This window comes from Neopsephotus bourkii, unplaced genomic scaffold, assembly GCF_033783945.1.
Source record: "Neopsephotus bourkii isolate Nb327-2 ecotype Australia unplaced genomic scaffold, CSIRO-AGI_Nbou_v1 NB_832, whole genome shotgun sequence".
Taxonomy (NCBI): Eukaryota; Metazoa; Chordata; class Aves; order Psittaciformes; family Psittacidae; genus Neopsephotus; species Neopsephotus bourkii.
Genome location: NW_026901328.1, coordinates 334,720 through 350,330, shown reverse-complemented (window position 1 = coordinate 350,330; position 15,611 = coordinate 334,720). Strand labels below are relative to the sequence as shown.

Here is a 15,611-nt window from a genome sequence, read left to right as displayed (position 1 = left end):
GATAGCAGGTACTAGTCTGTTCAATAGTATTCTTGCAAGAATTTTTCCATCAATGGAGAGCAGAGTTATACCACGGTAGTTTGAGCAGTCTGACTTTACACCTTTTTTCTTATACAGAGTGACGATGATTGCATCACGAAAGTCTGACGGTATTTTGCCTTGTTCCCAACAGCACACAACTAGCTCACGAAATTTAGTGTGAAGTGCTTGGCCTCCATGCTTCCATATTTCAGGTGGGACTCCGTCAACCCCAGCTGCCTTGCCAGTTTTCACCTGCTGTATGGCCTTAAGAGTCTCCCCCATGGTAGAGGCTAAATCCAATTCGTTTTTCACCGGATGTTGCAGAATGTGCTGGATTCCTTCGCCTTGGACTACAGGATTTGCACTAAAGAGGGTTTGAAAATGTTCAGACCAACGATTCAGGATGGAGGTTTTATCTGTAAGAAACGTTTGGCCATCTGCACCAAGTAAGGGGCTTTGAACCTGGAATGTGGGTCCATACACTGCCTTCAGAGCCTCATAGAATCCTCTGTGGTCACCCAAATCTGCACATAGTTGAGTCTTTTCTGCTAGGTTGACCCACCACTTGTTCTGGATGTCTCTAAGTTTCTGTTGGAGTTTGCTACATGCAAGACGAAAGGCTGCTTTTCTTACATGGCAGAGTGGCTGAGCGAGGTGTGCTTGATGAGCAGATCTCTTTTTTGTCAGCAATTCCTGGACCTCCTGGTTGCTATCGTCAAACCAGTCTTTGTTTTTCTTTGAGGAGAACCCAATGGATTCTACGGAGGACTGCAGGATGCTGTTTTTGATATGTTGCCAAAGCGCTTCAGGAGAAGAATCTATAAGTTGGTCTTCAAGCCTAGTTTGAAGGTTAGCCTGAAAGCTGTCCCTCACTGCAGCTATTTGAAGATTATCAACATTGAGCCTCCTCCTTGGAATGCCACCCCTCTTAGGTTTGGGCTTGAAGTGGAAATTAAGTTTGCAACGCACAAGGCGGTGATCTGTTTGGCATTCTGCACTAGGCATCACTCTGGTCTGGCAGACATCACGAATATTTCTCTGGCGCACTAAAACATAGTCAATATGGTGCCAATGTTTAGATCGAGGATGCATCCAGGTTGTCTTCGAGCTGTCTTTCTGCTGGAAGACAGTGTTGGTGATGGTAAGCTGTTGCTCTGCACAGAACTCTAGTAAGAGATGACCGTTATCATTGCAGCTGCCAACACCGTGCTTGCCTTAGCTGAATTGCTGAACCGTCTTAAGGTCTGACTCGCCGATGGTAATATGGGGATGGCGATAATCTTCTTGCGGTGCAGGTTGGTAGAGGACTACTGTCTACTTCAAGCTGACTTCCAGCCCAAAAACCTCAGCCGCCTCTGCAAAGCAAGATGTTAAACGCTGCAGAGCTGCTTCTGTGTGGGCAACAAGGGCGGCATCATCAGCAAAGAGCAGTTCACGGACAAGATGGTTTAGGGTCTTAGTGTGGGCCTTCAGTCGCCTTAGATTGAATAGGCTACCGTCGGTACAATATCGAATATAAATGCCGTCTTGTTCGTCGAGGTCTGCTGTAGCCCTTTGGAGCATCATGCTGAAGAAGATTGTGAGTAAGGTCGGTGCAAGAACGCAGCCTTGTTTCACACCATTGGTTATTGGGAAAGGCTCAGAGAGTGCATCACCATACCTGACTTGGCCTTGCTGATCCTCATGTAACAGAATAATCATTTTGAGGAACTTGGGGGGACAACCTAATCGTTCTAAGATCAGTCACAGGCCTTTCCTGCTCACAGTGTCAAAAGCTTTGGTGAGGTCCACGAAAGTTACTTGTTCTGTTCTCTACACTTTTCTTGCAATTGTCTGAGAACAAATATCATGTCTGTGGTACTTCTATTAGCCCTGAAACCACACTGACTTTCAGGTAGAAGTTCTTCTGCGATAGCAGGTACTAGTCTGTTCAATAGTATTCTTGCAAGAATTTTACCAGCAATGGAGAGCAGAGTTATACCACGGTAGCTTGAGCAGTCTGACTTGGCACCTTTTTTCTTATACAGAGTGACGATGATTGCATCACGAAAGTCTGACGGTATTTTGCCTTGTTCCCAACAGCACAAAACTAGCTCATGAAATTTAGTGTGAAGTGCTTGGCCTCCATGCTTCCATATTTCAGGTGGGACTCCGTCAACCCCAGCTGCCTTGCCAGTTTTCACCTGCTGTATGGCCTTAAGAGTCTCTCCCATGGTAGGGGCTAAATCCAATTCGTTTTCCACTGGATGTTGCAGAATGTGCTGGATTCCTACGCCTCGGACTACACGATTAGCACTAAAGAGGGTTTGAAAATGTTCAGACCAACAATTCAGGATGGAGATTTTATCTGTAAGAAGCGTTTGGCCATCTGCACCAAGTAAGGGGCTTTGAACCTGGAATGTGGGTCCATACACTGCCTTCAGAGCCTCATAGAATCCTCTGTGGTCACCCAAATCTGCACATAGTTGAGTCTTTTCTGCTAGGTTGAGCCACCACTTGTTCTGGATGTCTCTAAGTTTCTGTTGGAGTTTGCTACATGCAAGACGAAAGGCTGCTTTTCTTACATGGCAGAGTGGCTGAGCGAGGTGTGCTTGATGAGCAGATCTCTTTTTTTGTCAGCAATTCCTGGACCTCCTGGTTGCTATCGTCAAACCAGTCTTTGTTTTTCTTTGAGGAGAACCCAATGGATTCTACGGAGGACTGCAGGATGCTATTTTTGATATGTTGCCAAAGCGCTTCAGGAGAAGAATCTATACGTTGGTCTTCAAGCCTAGTTTGAAGGTTAGCCTGAAAGCTGTCCCTCACTGCAGCTATTTGAAGATTATCAACATTGAGCCTCCTCCTTGGAATGCCGCCCCTCTTAGGTTTGGGCTTGAAGTGGAAATTAAGTTTGCAACGCACAAGGCGGTGGTCTGTTTGGCATTCTGCACTAGGCATCACTCTGGTCTGGCAGACATCACGAATATTTCTCTGGCGTACTAAAACATAATCAATAAGGTGCCAATGTTTAGATCGAGGATGCATCCAGGTTGTCTTCCAGCTGTCTTTCTGCTGGAAGATAGTGTTGGTGATGGTAAGCTGTTGCTCTGCACAGAACTCTAGTAAGAGATGACCGTTACCATTGCAGCTGCCAACACCGTGCTTGCCTAGTACTTCTTTCCAGGCTTCAAAGTTCTTTCCTACTCGGGCGTTGAAGTCACCAAGGATTATGATCTTATCTTCTGTAGGAACTTTCTGAGTGAGGTGACGCAGGTCGGAGTAGAATTTTTCTTTTTCTGCAGGGTCAGCTTGCAGAGTTGGAGCATATATGCTGAAAAGAACAACATGTTTCTTATTGTGTAGTGGAAGACGTAAGGAGATAATACGGTTGGAATGACCTATAGGCAAGTTTTCAAGTTTAGAGATGATGGAGTTTTTAATCATGAAGCCAACTCCAGAAAGATGATTTTCAGTTTTGGGTTTGCCTGACCAGTAGAGTGTATAGCCAGCACCATGTTCTTTGAGGCTACCTTCCTCATGAAGGTGAACTTCACTGAGTGCAGCGATATCGATGTTAAGACGTGACAATTCATAGGCAATTAGCGCAGAACGGCGCTCAGGACGCCCACTGTTCACTGTATCAGGCATGGTTCTGATGTTCCAACATGCGAGTGTCAATCTGGACACACCTTTGGAGGCAGGTGTATGCCTTTGTCTCTTTGTTTTTAGTTGACCGCAATAGAAGATGCCTGTTGGCCGCGGCTAGCCAACCAGGTGGAGGGGGAGATGAGCTTTGGTTAGGCCACCTTTTCTAGGCCTCTCTCCATATGGAGCAAGCAGTGCTGTCCTTGAAAAAGGCTGCTTGGTCATTCAGGATGCTGCCGAACAAGACTGTCATCTCCTGGGTCAGACTTGAGCAACCAATGTCCTGAACCGCCTGCATGCAGGGTTGGGTCTGCAACTTCCAGTGCACCTTATCACCTGCTGTTTCGTCCTTCGCCTGTCGCTACAGGGCTTTGCAAGTGTGGGTAAACCCTTCGGGCCTGCGCAGTGGATTTATTTTAGGTGAGGCACAGCATGCGCAGATCTGGCCTCACCCTTTACACCTGAGGTTTATCTGCCAGGGCCTAGCGAGCTTGGACGGTGACAGCAAAGTCCTCAGGTCGTAGGTTTAATTAGATTATCCTTCTCTTAAATGGATGGCCTTACAGGGCTACACAAGCTCCATCTGCCCGGGTTTGAAGTTGGAGTTGTCCTTCTCCTAGGATGGTTGCCCGAAGGCTAGTGAGCCCATCCTGCCCATGGACACACTTTGTCTGACCCTTCATTTGAGAGCTGACTGGCATAGGAGACCCTACCGGAAGCATAAGCTACCACCAGCATAACTCCCAACTTCACAAGGGCACGCAAGCTCTTTCCCCACGACAAGGGGGTGTCCGTGAAAGAGTCAAGTTTATGAAATAGTCTTTACTAAATGTGTAGGTTTGGGTTTATTCATGGCTTATATTTAATTTTTTTATAGTTTGTGCTCTTAAAATACAATAGAACTATTGTTCCATGAAGAGTTATTAACCTTCCAAGAGTTATATTGTCACAATTCAGAAAAGAATGTGTTAGAAACTTGACAAACAAGTGTCTTAATAGGAAACTACTACTTATGATCATGCAGGATCACATTCGTGTTTGGTGCTACTGAAAACAGAGTAATAGTGCTAGGTAACAGTAAATAGTTACTAGAATGGCTTTCATTATAATAGATGAAATTGCCTCAGAAATTCTTTGGCATAACACCATTCTCTGTATCCCAAGCAGTATTTGTTAGATTTTCCTAAATTAGATGATGTGGGTTGACCCCAGTCAGCAGCTAAGTGCCCACACAGCCACTTGCTCTGGGTGGGAGGAAGAGAATAGAAAGAGCAAAAGCAGGAAAACTCACATATTAAGATAGAAGTTTAGGTGAAGTGAAGCAAAGCTGTACATTCAAGCAAAGCAAAAGGAGGAATTACTTCGCTACTCGCCATCAGCAGGCAGATGTTCAACCCCTTCTGGAAAGCAGGGCCTCTGCATGTGTAATGCTTACTTGGAAAGATGAATGCCGTAACCTCAAGGGTCTCCCCTTCCTCCTTCTTTTCTCTGAGCATTTATTGCTGAGCACGACATATGGAATATCTCTGATCAGTTGATGTCACCTGTCTTGGCTGTGTCCCCTCCCAACTTCTCAGTCACGTCAGCTTACTTGCTGATGGAGAGTGGGCAGAGTGGGAAGAAAAAGCAAAAATCTGGTCACTGTGCCAGCACTGCACAGTAGCCAAAACAGTGGTACATTATCAACACTGATTCTGTAAAAAATACAAAACACAGGGGGTGCTGTAAAAAAAAAATTAACTCTAGCCAGTCTAGACTTTTGTATGAACTAGAAGTTTGTAAAAGGATGCAATTTTTCAATAAACTGGGACAACTTTATGATTTAAATGCTTTTTGAAAGTTAGGAGTTTAATCTGTCTGTGATGGATGAGATGTCAAAGCTATGTGTGTTGAAGTTGCCAGTGTAACACGTGGCTCCTGTATAGTTTAAAAAAATTACTCTGTTGTAAAACATGAGTGTGTATATATATATCAGCTTACCACTGGAGTCCTAGCAATGTTTTGTGCAAGGAGCTAAAAGGAAAATATCCTTATATAAAGTACTTGTTCTTCCAGGTAAACATTACACAGTGTACGAACAGAAACTGCATGCCACATGACTGAACCAAAACTGGGTTGTCAGTAAGCTATTTACTTACTAACCCACTTCTTATTGGTGGAGAGATTTGCAAGTTATGTTCTGTCTACCACAGGGTTTTTTGGGGGGTTGGTTGGGTTTTTTTGTTTTTTTTTTTGTACTCACTTTAAGAAAGACTGAATTTTTATTTAGCTTTTATCTGTTCAAATAACATATGAAACAGTTTTTCCCTTTTTATTGCCCTTGCTTTTATTACTATTGGAGTCTATTTTGAGTTGTTTGTGTTAGAAGGCTTTGAGCTGCATCTCAACATACAAGTTTTATTTTAATACTATTAAAAATTAAATGCTTTCAATTATATTTTTATTCAGGTGGCAGAGAAGCTGGGGTGTTGCTCATCGCTGTAGCCAGCTACACAGTCTAGGTCGCTTAGTCCAGCAGAGACCTGAAGTATTAAAGAATGTTAAAGGTATTTTCTGTTGTTTGTTTCATATATTCTAATATACTATTGACTCAAAGATGCTCATGAGTCTTCTGTGACAAGGGAGCTCTAGTTCTATTCACAAATGCTTTTGGTAACTGTAAAAACAAATCTGACCAGCTTGCTGAAAAGCTGGTGAGAGCTTTCATTTTAAGCTACTGGGTATTTTTTCAAGTGACTCAGTTTAAACCACAACATCTTATAGTGTATTTGCTACACTCAGCTTCTATTTTACTACTTAAATGCAAACTGAGCGTGTTGAAGGCACTAGACTTAGTACTAAAAATGAAAATTAAAAAATCTAGACTGAACCTTTTGAAAGGATGGAGGCAGCAAGAGATTATTAGCCATGGTGCATTCAAGACAAAAACATGAGTATCTCTCTAAAGAGTCAGTATAAGGAGGACTTACTAGAATACCTTTAGAATCATACTGTCTTACCATGCATTTTCGATAAAATACCTATATTTTATGTATATATAAGATACATATATATGTACACATATAATACGTAATATATGTGTTCTCTAAACCTGATGTACCATTCTTCTTGTACAGCTGTTTGACCTGTAGCAGTAGCTATTTCATGTAATTATAACTCCATATTTTATTCATGTCTGCAGATAGTAAGTTTTGAGTGGCTTTCATCTGAGGGTTTGTGTAATCCTTTGTCAAAAGACAGAGTGACAATAAATAGTAGTTCTAAATTGTATCAGGTTTCGACTTAGTTTATCTAGCTTTGCTTAGGTAAAGAAGTCTATCTTGTGAAGCTGTTGTAGTCTCCATCTTTGAAGATCTTTAATAGCATACTGGACAAATACCTGCCAGTACTTAAACAGCTGCAGTTGATCTTGCCTTGGGCTGCAAGTGTGGACGTGATTCCTTAAAGTCAGTGTTGCTCTTAAGGATTTTTGAAAACTGATTTCTGAGAGCAGAACTTTTTGTTTAAGTCTTGTCTTGTAGATTAATACATTACACTGAAGACTTTTATGGAAGCTTACTTCGATAAATAGTTACCTCTGCTTTTACCCTAAAGAATTCTTGAGGATCTGTGTACTTCACTTAAAAAAAACTGTAGTCAGACTGATTTATCACCCCAAAAGTCAACCTAGTATGATCCTTTTATGTTGCTTCTATTCTTTCTTTTAAATAAAAGAGCAAAAACCTAATGTGAAAGTGTTTCTTTACAGCTTGCATATTGCAGATTGTTCTGTGAAAGCAGTGTTAAATGGCTCTGTTAATACTGTTTTGACCAACTTTTACCTTGCATATTATTTAAGCATGTGGCATGTATTTCCTACTGTATACAGGATTTGTACCTATTCTTTGAATATGCTGTCTGCTGAGATTCTATTTTTAAAAGAGTCTTTGTAAGAAGAAAGGTCCAGTTAACTAAAAATCTGTCAAGTTTAAGCAGGAAGAAGGCAAATGCTACGTAAGGTTTGTATGAAAAATAAAATAATCTTGGAGTTTTCAAGAATCATTCTGTCAAATTTTGAGAATAAGGAAAGCGCTTACTTGTACATGTTTGTGCTGCAGAATTGTGTTGCTTGTGACATGTTAGTAGCATAGTTAAACCTTAAATAATTATGGGAATAATTACAATAGCCAGATTAGTAAAGAGGTTTGTTCAATCCTTAGGGCGCACAATGGTATTTACAGACCGTTCAGGTATGAGTGCAGCAGGCCACATAATGCTGGGGACCATGGATGTTCACCATCACTGGACCAAAGTAAGGAGATTTTGTAGTAAATGATAATGCCTCTTTTTATGACATCCTTTTTTAAACTATAACCAAAATATTAAATTCTACAGGTGAGTAATCTAAAGCAAACACATAGCTACTGTGTTTAGCATAACTGTCTACACTGTGTTCTAAATTTAATCCTGTGATATGCTAACAACAGTCTTCATCAGATCTTCACTGCTGCTTTTGCTAGCAAAACAGTCGTAACCCTGATTAGATATGAAGAAAACTAATTTGTTACAGTGCTCCAATCTGTGCAGTGAGCACTGGCAGAATATTTCCTGATCTATAAAGAGCTCATTCCTATGAAGACTTTAGGAATTTTATTCAGATTTGTGAACTGATCATTTCAGTGAGTAGCTGCTAACCAACCCTGTCAATCCACTTTGTTGTTTTAGGCAGATAATGTGGATGTTGACAGGCTTTCTGGCATTCTAAATGATAAAAGTACTGTATGCAAATGAGCACAAATAAAATGTTATGATATCAGGATATCACTTAAGGAAATTTTTTTGAATCTTGGTTGCTGAAATATTGATGGTTCTATAAAAAAAAATTTCCTTGTAAGGGACATAATTGGAACCTCATAGTTGGGAATTTCACCCAGTTAGAATATCAGAATATTCTATTTCTGTATTCAGAAACGCTATCTTCCTTGAAGAGAAATTCTTGCCCTTTCTAACCTTTGCCCACAGGTTTTCTGAAGGGGTTGTATCTCCACACAAAGTATTTTGCAGATGGGACAGTGTGTGTAGTTGTGGTGATGGTATTTGCTTTAGAAGACAACCTGAAATCAAAGGCTTTTTATTTTAAAATGCACTGACTATCCTGTTAAATGATACATAGTAAAAGTCAGTGAAAATCTTTGTGAGCTTTTTTAGCTGCTCGATTTTCAGAGAGCAGAATCTTTTGCCTAATTCTAAACCGTTTTAGGCAGCAGTCTTAAGTATTAGTGCTGTTGTTACTAATCATTAGAAAAAGCAGCAGTTGAATAATGTCCAAGTCAGTCTGTAGACTGCTTCTTCAGAGGTAAAATATTTAGAAGAATTTTGCAGTTTTTCTCAATAATAAATGCTAATGCTGAGCCAGTGGATTTTATTGTGCCAAAAGCTGTCCTGTTTAAACTACTCTCTTGGGCTTCTAAAGAGATGATTCACTTGACTTGTTCCAGCAGCAGTAATTTTTGGTATGGAAATCTATGTTATACTAACAACTGGGTAGATGGTAAGTAGTGATTACTACTGCACTTTCCCTTTTCACTGTTCCAGCCCTCTCCCTGTCACACCACCTATGTCTTGACTCACAAGTCTGATCACTTCTTAACTTTTTCTGGTATAGCTTTTTTAGATTAGAGATCTGGTGCCTTCCTTCTTTCTTCCCTCCTTTCAGACTCAAGATGAGATAAGTTATCCAGACCCTTGGAAAGAACTAGTTGCAGCAACAGAATTCTCTTTTGAGAATTTGTATAAATTAGGCTGGCAAAACCACTTTTGACTGTATATGGGGTAGCTGTACCACTATAACTGTGGTGATAAACACTATGTAGGCCTCAAATTGTTATTTCTTGGGGGTTTTTTATAAAGAGCACATCGATCAATCTTGTTACGGCCTTTTAGTGCCTTTATAGTATAAATGCCAAAAATACTTAGGAGCTTATTCCACTATACCTGGCTCAAAGTGTATATACTTTGTATTTCTGATATTTTTTTTTTATCCTTTTGTTTTTATTTCTTTTCTTCCCCTTGGGTTCCCTGTTTACATTGTTAAGTGTCTCTTTCTTTATAGTTTCTTGTTTTAAATTTTTCATTTCTTAATTTTAAGTGTTACACTTTGTAACATAGGAAGTGTGTGTTTGTGTATGTGTGCACAGATTTTTGAGAGATTGCCAAATTATTACAAGCTTCAAAAAAGGCTGCTGTTGTTGGAAGATCGGATAGGCCAGCTTCTGGGAGGCATACAAGTAATATATATTGAAGAACTGCAACCCCTGTTGACTCTAGAAGAGTATTACAAGACTCTGGACTCTTTCTATAATAAATTACGTGACAGTAGACTACCTTTTCATCCTCGCAGTCTGCGAGGCTTGCAGATGATTCTGGAAAGGTAGGTATTTGCAGGGCAGGTTTCTTCCTTTTAGAGCTTTTACTCTTTTTTTTTTTTGGTTGTTGTTTTGTTACACTGATTACTGCTTTTGCTAAGAAGAAAACTAATATAATCTCAGATTTTCATTTTGTCAACATTTTTTCTAAAGGTTTTAAGTGCCTTTTTATGGTTTAAGAAGGAATTGGACTGAAAAAAGTCCTGCTAATTTCATACAAGTTAGAGTCAAAGTTCTTCAGAGTAACACTTCATCGTACAGTGTTGTGCTGTGTTAAATTGAAGGTTTTGTGCTATTAGGTCAGCACTCAGCTCTGTATGATGGTGTTGCTGTTTATATTTTTGGAGTATTGTTGACAGCTTCTTTTGAAATGTAATTTTAAAAAAGCTTTATGTATGATGTTTCTGTATTTTCATGAACCAAACTTGGATTACTTTTACCACTTATTGTGATTAATTTATATTTAACTTCAGAATTAATTCTGAAAGTAATTAATGTAAATACTTTGTTTTAAAAGTTACACCTTGTTTTTATTTCCATCATGTGTCATTAGCGACAGATATGCACCAAGCTTGCATGAATTTGGACACTTTATGATCCCAACGGTCTGTGATCCAGCAACCCTTCAATGGTTTATTTTTGCCAAAGCACAGGAAGCAAGAGAGAATCTGAAAAGAAAGGAGGAGTAAGTGTTCATGTGACACGATACATTTAGCTCATTAAAATCTTTGCACATCATATGTTTTATTTGGAGGAGGAGGAGAACTTTGAAGAATGTATTCATGTTGTTTTGGTAGGAAAAACCCCATCTGTTTATAAAATAGAACTTTACCCAGCAGCTTTACTAAGTAAAAAAGTCAGTGTTCAGCAAACAGTTGTTGGAAAATCCTCATCCTTCACCTTGTAGGAAAGTTGGACTTTATTCAGAAATATAAGATCTTTTCGTACAAGACAATTACAGAATGTGTTTACTGTTACCTCCCCAGAGGAGAGATGGGGTTTTTATTGACTCAGAAAGCAGCAAACTTCTATTAATGTTACTTACATTGTGATGAGAAAGCAGTAAAATAAAAAAAAAAAAAAAAAAAAACAACCATAACTGAGACCAACTAGGGAATTATTATTCCTAGCTGTTTGTCAGTTAGATAAGGAAAAAGGTCAGGTAGCACCTAGCAAGGGAAAGAAAAAGATCTGTGATAGAATAATGAGAGAAACACCTCCTTGGTACTCTTTCACAGATGGAAGTGAGATGAGGGAGTTGATAATAATTGAGACAAAGTACTATAAATAAAGTCCATAGACTACAGTTGTACTCAATGATCTTAAAGGTCTTTTGCAACCTAAATGATTACGTGATTCTGTGACTTGGAATATCCATCAGAACTGTAAATTTTGTTCTTGATTGTGGGTGTTGTGTCTTTGAGAGTTAAAAGCATGAAGCAGAGATACTGTGTTTATTTTTAGTAAAATACTGTAATGGGTGACAGGGTGTTACTGACCTTTTAGAGATTGTTACTGCAAGCTTTTCTGCTTTGGAAATCTTTTACTGAATTGTTGAAATATCACATTGTCATGAGTGTATACATGACATACAGATCCAGGTGGTTTTTTGTGAAGGTTATTTTAGGCATGAGTCTTACTGACTTATGGTTCTAGCTCTTTTAAGACCTTGTTGCTTGGGAGGGTATATTTTGGAAATGGACTTTGGTAAAACATGGAGATTTGGTGGAATTCTTCCATAATGCTTGTCCAGCTTTCAAGTTAGATTATTTTTGCCATATAACTTCTGAATAGCTCTCTGTGTAGCTGAACACATGTGACAGCTGGAAAAGTATTATCTTTAGAGGTTGGGAGGGATGTTGTAGCAAACATACACATTTGAATCTGGGTAACTTGCTCTCCAGAACATCTCGCACTACTCCACATTATAAAGACACTAATCCAGGACAAATGTGGGGCTCCTCTCAGAGAGTAATCAACTGTCTTCTTTTTCTTCCATCTTTAATTATCTATTTTTTGAGCATATTTATGCTTTGTGGCTCCAAAATACCCTGTGGCACCAATTGCACAGTTAAATTACATACAGCTTACATATATAAAGGAGGGAAAAGGTGTTCTGGGTTTTACAGACCCACAACCTGGTTTGTCATTATCTTGTTCTTGTGCTGTAGAAAATACGAAACAGTCATTCTTTATTTATGACCTCTCCTTTTTTATTTTGGTATATATTTCATCTTTCCCCTTAGTTGTCTTTTTCTGAAGCTGAACTCCTTTTTCACTTAATGCTTCCTTGAACCGACCCCATTCTGTACTTCTGATTTTCCTTAGCCTCCTGTGATTGCTTAAGGGGCCCTGAAATAAAAGAAAACATTTTAAGATGTACTGGGTTTAATTTGCACATTCAGATGAATGTTTTACATATGGAATTCCATCTATGCAGTGCTGTTTACTGTATGACCTGATGCACTGGGGAGTTCAGATACTGCTGCTCTAGAAAATGGCATTATCTGCATGGACAGTGTCGGTCTTCTGGTAATGCAGGATTTAGTATGAATTTGCTTCTCCTTCCCTTGTGTTTGTGAAGTATCAGGTTTATGTTGTGATAAAGGTGTAAGCCTTGTAGAGGAGACGAAAATAAACCCTCAGTTCTCACTATGTGCAGCTAACTTTATTCTTCAGGGGAGCCCTAGGTTTTGCAGAACAGGGAAGCTTCATGCTCAGGTATTAGAGAAGTGTTCAGGAGGGTGGCACAGATGCAGTCAGTACAGAGAGCAGGCTTGCTCCAGATAAACTTGTTAGCGTAGGAGCAAACACATAACCACCGGAATGGTTATATGAGGTGCTTTATTGCAGCGCTGGGGAACCAGGGGTACACACCCAAATCTGGTTCCAACCTTGTCACATCGTGTTTGCAATTTATACACATTTAGCACGGATTACAACATTAGCTAATGCATATGCCTTAAGGATTGCCACATCATTGCCACATAAATGTTACAACATCAGCCTCTTCTACGCTTGCTCAGCCCCCTCTGGTGGTCGTCTGGTGGTCGTTCCGATGAAGTAAGGAGTCTTCCTCAGATGAAGTAAGAAGTCTTCCTCAGGTTGTCCTCTTCACCTTTCCCTTACTGGGACATATCCCAGCCCTTGTGTGAACACTAGCATTTTCTTATCTTCCTTTGACTGCTTCTGGTATGCTCTTCTGGCTATCTTATGCATAGGTTCTACTTGGGTATAGTCTCCAGTACATACATTTCTAAATCCACCCATACACCTTTCACCATATATGGTTATATTAGGTTTTTTGCTACTAAGACTACCATTGCAACACTGGTTACAGAGCAGCCGTGATACAAAACTGCAAAGTTACAATATTTTCTAATATATAAAGCCCCAGTATTGATCTATAAATTTTTCAAACATAATCATTTCTACTATTTTATACAATTGTTTATCATAAAAAAACTTTGCCCTTTTCCAACAAACTCACTGGCTCAGTTCATCCCTGCCTGCCAGAACTGGGCTCTTGTACTGTGACCTCAGCAGAGTGTAGTGCCATGCAAGTACACGAGATCCACAGGCTTTGGAAAGAGTGGTGTTGAGCCCCTGCAGTCATGTTATCGCATGAGTCAAACAGTCTCGGTAGCTGTGTCTCTGCTTAGCTTGGGCTGATTCACATCCCAGTGGCCCCACAGACATGCTGCTCCTGTTCCACACAGGGTCTGAATTGTAGGGCAGTGATGGTGCTGTTTCTATAGCCACGCTGGCTCTGGAATTACACCTGTGTGAATGGGGCACAGTGCCTGAGCTAGTTAGGCTTGCTGACTAACCTGAATATGCTAACCAACCTGAAGTGTCTCTCTGCATGAGATTACTTACAGTGACTCTCAATTGATTCTGCACATTATTTCTGAGTAGCTTCTGATTGCTGTGTGGTGTCTTACCACTCTTTGTCTGGGGTGAATGGAAAAAAATCATCTGCAAGTTATGAATTCAGTATTCATAGAATTGTTTAGGTTGGAAAAGACCTTTAAGGTCATTGTGTCCAATTGAATCCATACACTTCTGCAATTAGTAAGTTATTAACACATTTAATATGTATCAGGTGACCTTACATGTCATCTGCTTTTGATCACATAGGGAGTACTGGAGTTAAGACAGAGTTACTAACATGTTCTTACTCTTAAAGCTTACACTTTACTAACATGTTACTAACATGTTCTTACTCTTAAAGCTTACACTTATTGAAGTCCTTTCATCCTTTACATTAAAAATAGATTCTCATAGGATTTTTATCTCAGTATTTTTTCTGGTGAGCAAAGAAATGTCTTGCTGCAGGCTTTCAGATGTGACTCTGTCAGCATGCTGTTGCCCGTAGTCGTGGAAGCCTGTTCAGTCAAGCTTCTGAGGTAGACATGGGTATCAACCTGCACAAAAATCTCAGCTATAACGTAGCTGTCCTTGAAGTGACACCTTTGTTTACATGCATATAACCCACAAATATACTTCTTTCCAGGTGGTGTATTTTTAAGATACTAAGTTCTAATTTTGTCACTGTATGTTGTCTTCGTTTGCTAGGATGATGATTACAGAGAGAGAGTTAACTGATACTTCCACTGAAAGATTTTCTCTGGATCGCCTGTATAAGGAGCCCAGTGTTTCCAGTGCACAGATGATAGATTGCTGTAAGAGGTTGCTAGAAGAATCCCTGCCGTACCTACAAGGCATGCACCTTTGCATTTCTCACTTCTACTCTGTGCTGCAGGATGGAGATCTGTGCATACCTTGGAACTGGAGAAACTGAGGGACATATCTGATAATCAGAGGAATTGCTTATTTTCCATAAGAGGCTATAAATATGAATGTTTTTAAGAGTAAATTATTTAAATCTGTATTTTGATATCAGTATTCAACCCACAAACTTTCTTTGAACTGCTGCTCAAAAAGAATTGGAGTCCTGGACAATTTGCACAATGCTCAGTATTGATAGTTCTGGAAAGACATTTGTACATTCTCCATACTACTGTAGGAATCCCAGTGTATGGTAGCAGCTGTGAAACTGTGGTGGTTTTTTTTTTTAGTGAATGATGATAATACATTAAATTGCAAGTCTGCAAAAGTGTGCATGTGTATGTGTTTTTCAATATCCCAGATAGGTAACCTCAGATGTCTCAAACCAGACATGACATGTTACCTTAAGGTTTCATTGAATGCAGTATCTGGTGGCAACATTGACATTTCATATTGCTGCCTATTCTTGAGTTAGAAAATACAAGGGAAAATACATCTGCTTTGCAGAAGAAAGCTGTACATTAACTTGGTCTCTAGTTTCATGTGCTGGTGCAATATTGTTGCCTGTAACTGCATGCAGTTTATAGGAGATGCCATTGCCTTTGTTTTTCCAGCATTTGCTTCATAAATACAGACAATCCTCTTTACTTACACTAGAACAGATTGCAAATCTCATTCACAACACTTAAGGCCTCGGGAGTTCTATGTGACATCTAAAGAAAGGAAGCATTGATTTGCATGGTGTAGTGCAAGACTAAATAGCTCTCAGTG

The 15,611-nt window shown here is 39.8% G+C and overlaps 1 protein-coding gene across 2 annotated transcripts; it reads left to right on the top strand.

Moving 5' to 3' along the window:
- The first annotated feature begins 6,046 nt into the window (after positions 1 to 6,046).
- LOC133213480 (T-cell activation inhibitor, mitochondrial-like) lies at positions 6,047 to 15,171 on the top strand. 2 transcript variants are annotated; one of them, XM_061355703.1, is made up of 5 exons: positions 6,047 to 6,191; positions 7,845 to 7,936; positions 9,822 to 10,054; positions 10,603 to 10,734; positions 14,628 to 15,171. In XM_061355703.1, the coding sequence occupies exons 1-5, from the start codon at positions 6,068 to 6,070 to the stop codon at positions 14,851 to 14,853; spliced, it is 807 nt and encodes a 268-aa protein (XP_061211687.1). In that variant the 5' UTR covers positions 6,047 to 6,067; the 3' UTR covers positions 14,854 to 15,171. The 2 variants fall into 2 exon arrangements, with proteins under 2 accessions (XP_061211687.1, XP_061211688.1); XM_061355704.1 differs by lacking the exons at positions 6,047 to 6,191; positions 7,845 to 7,936 and adding an exon at positions 8,424 to 9,175.
- Positions 15,172 to 15,611: the final 440 nt, after the last annotated feature.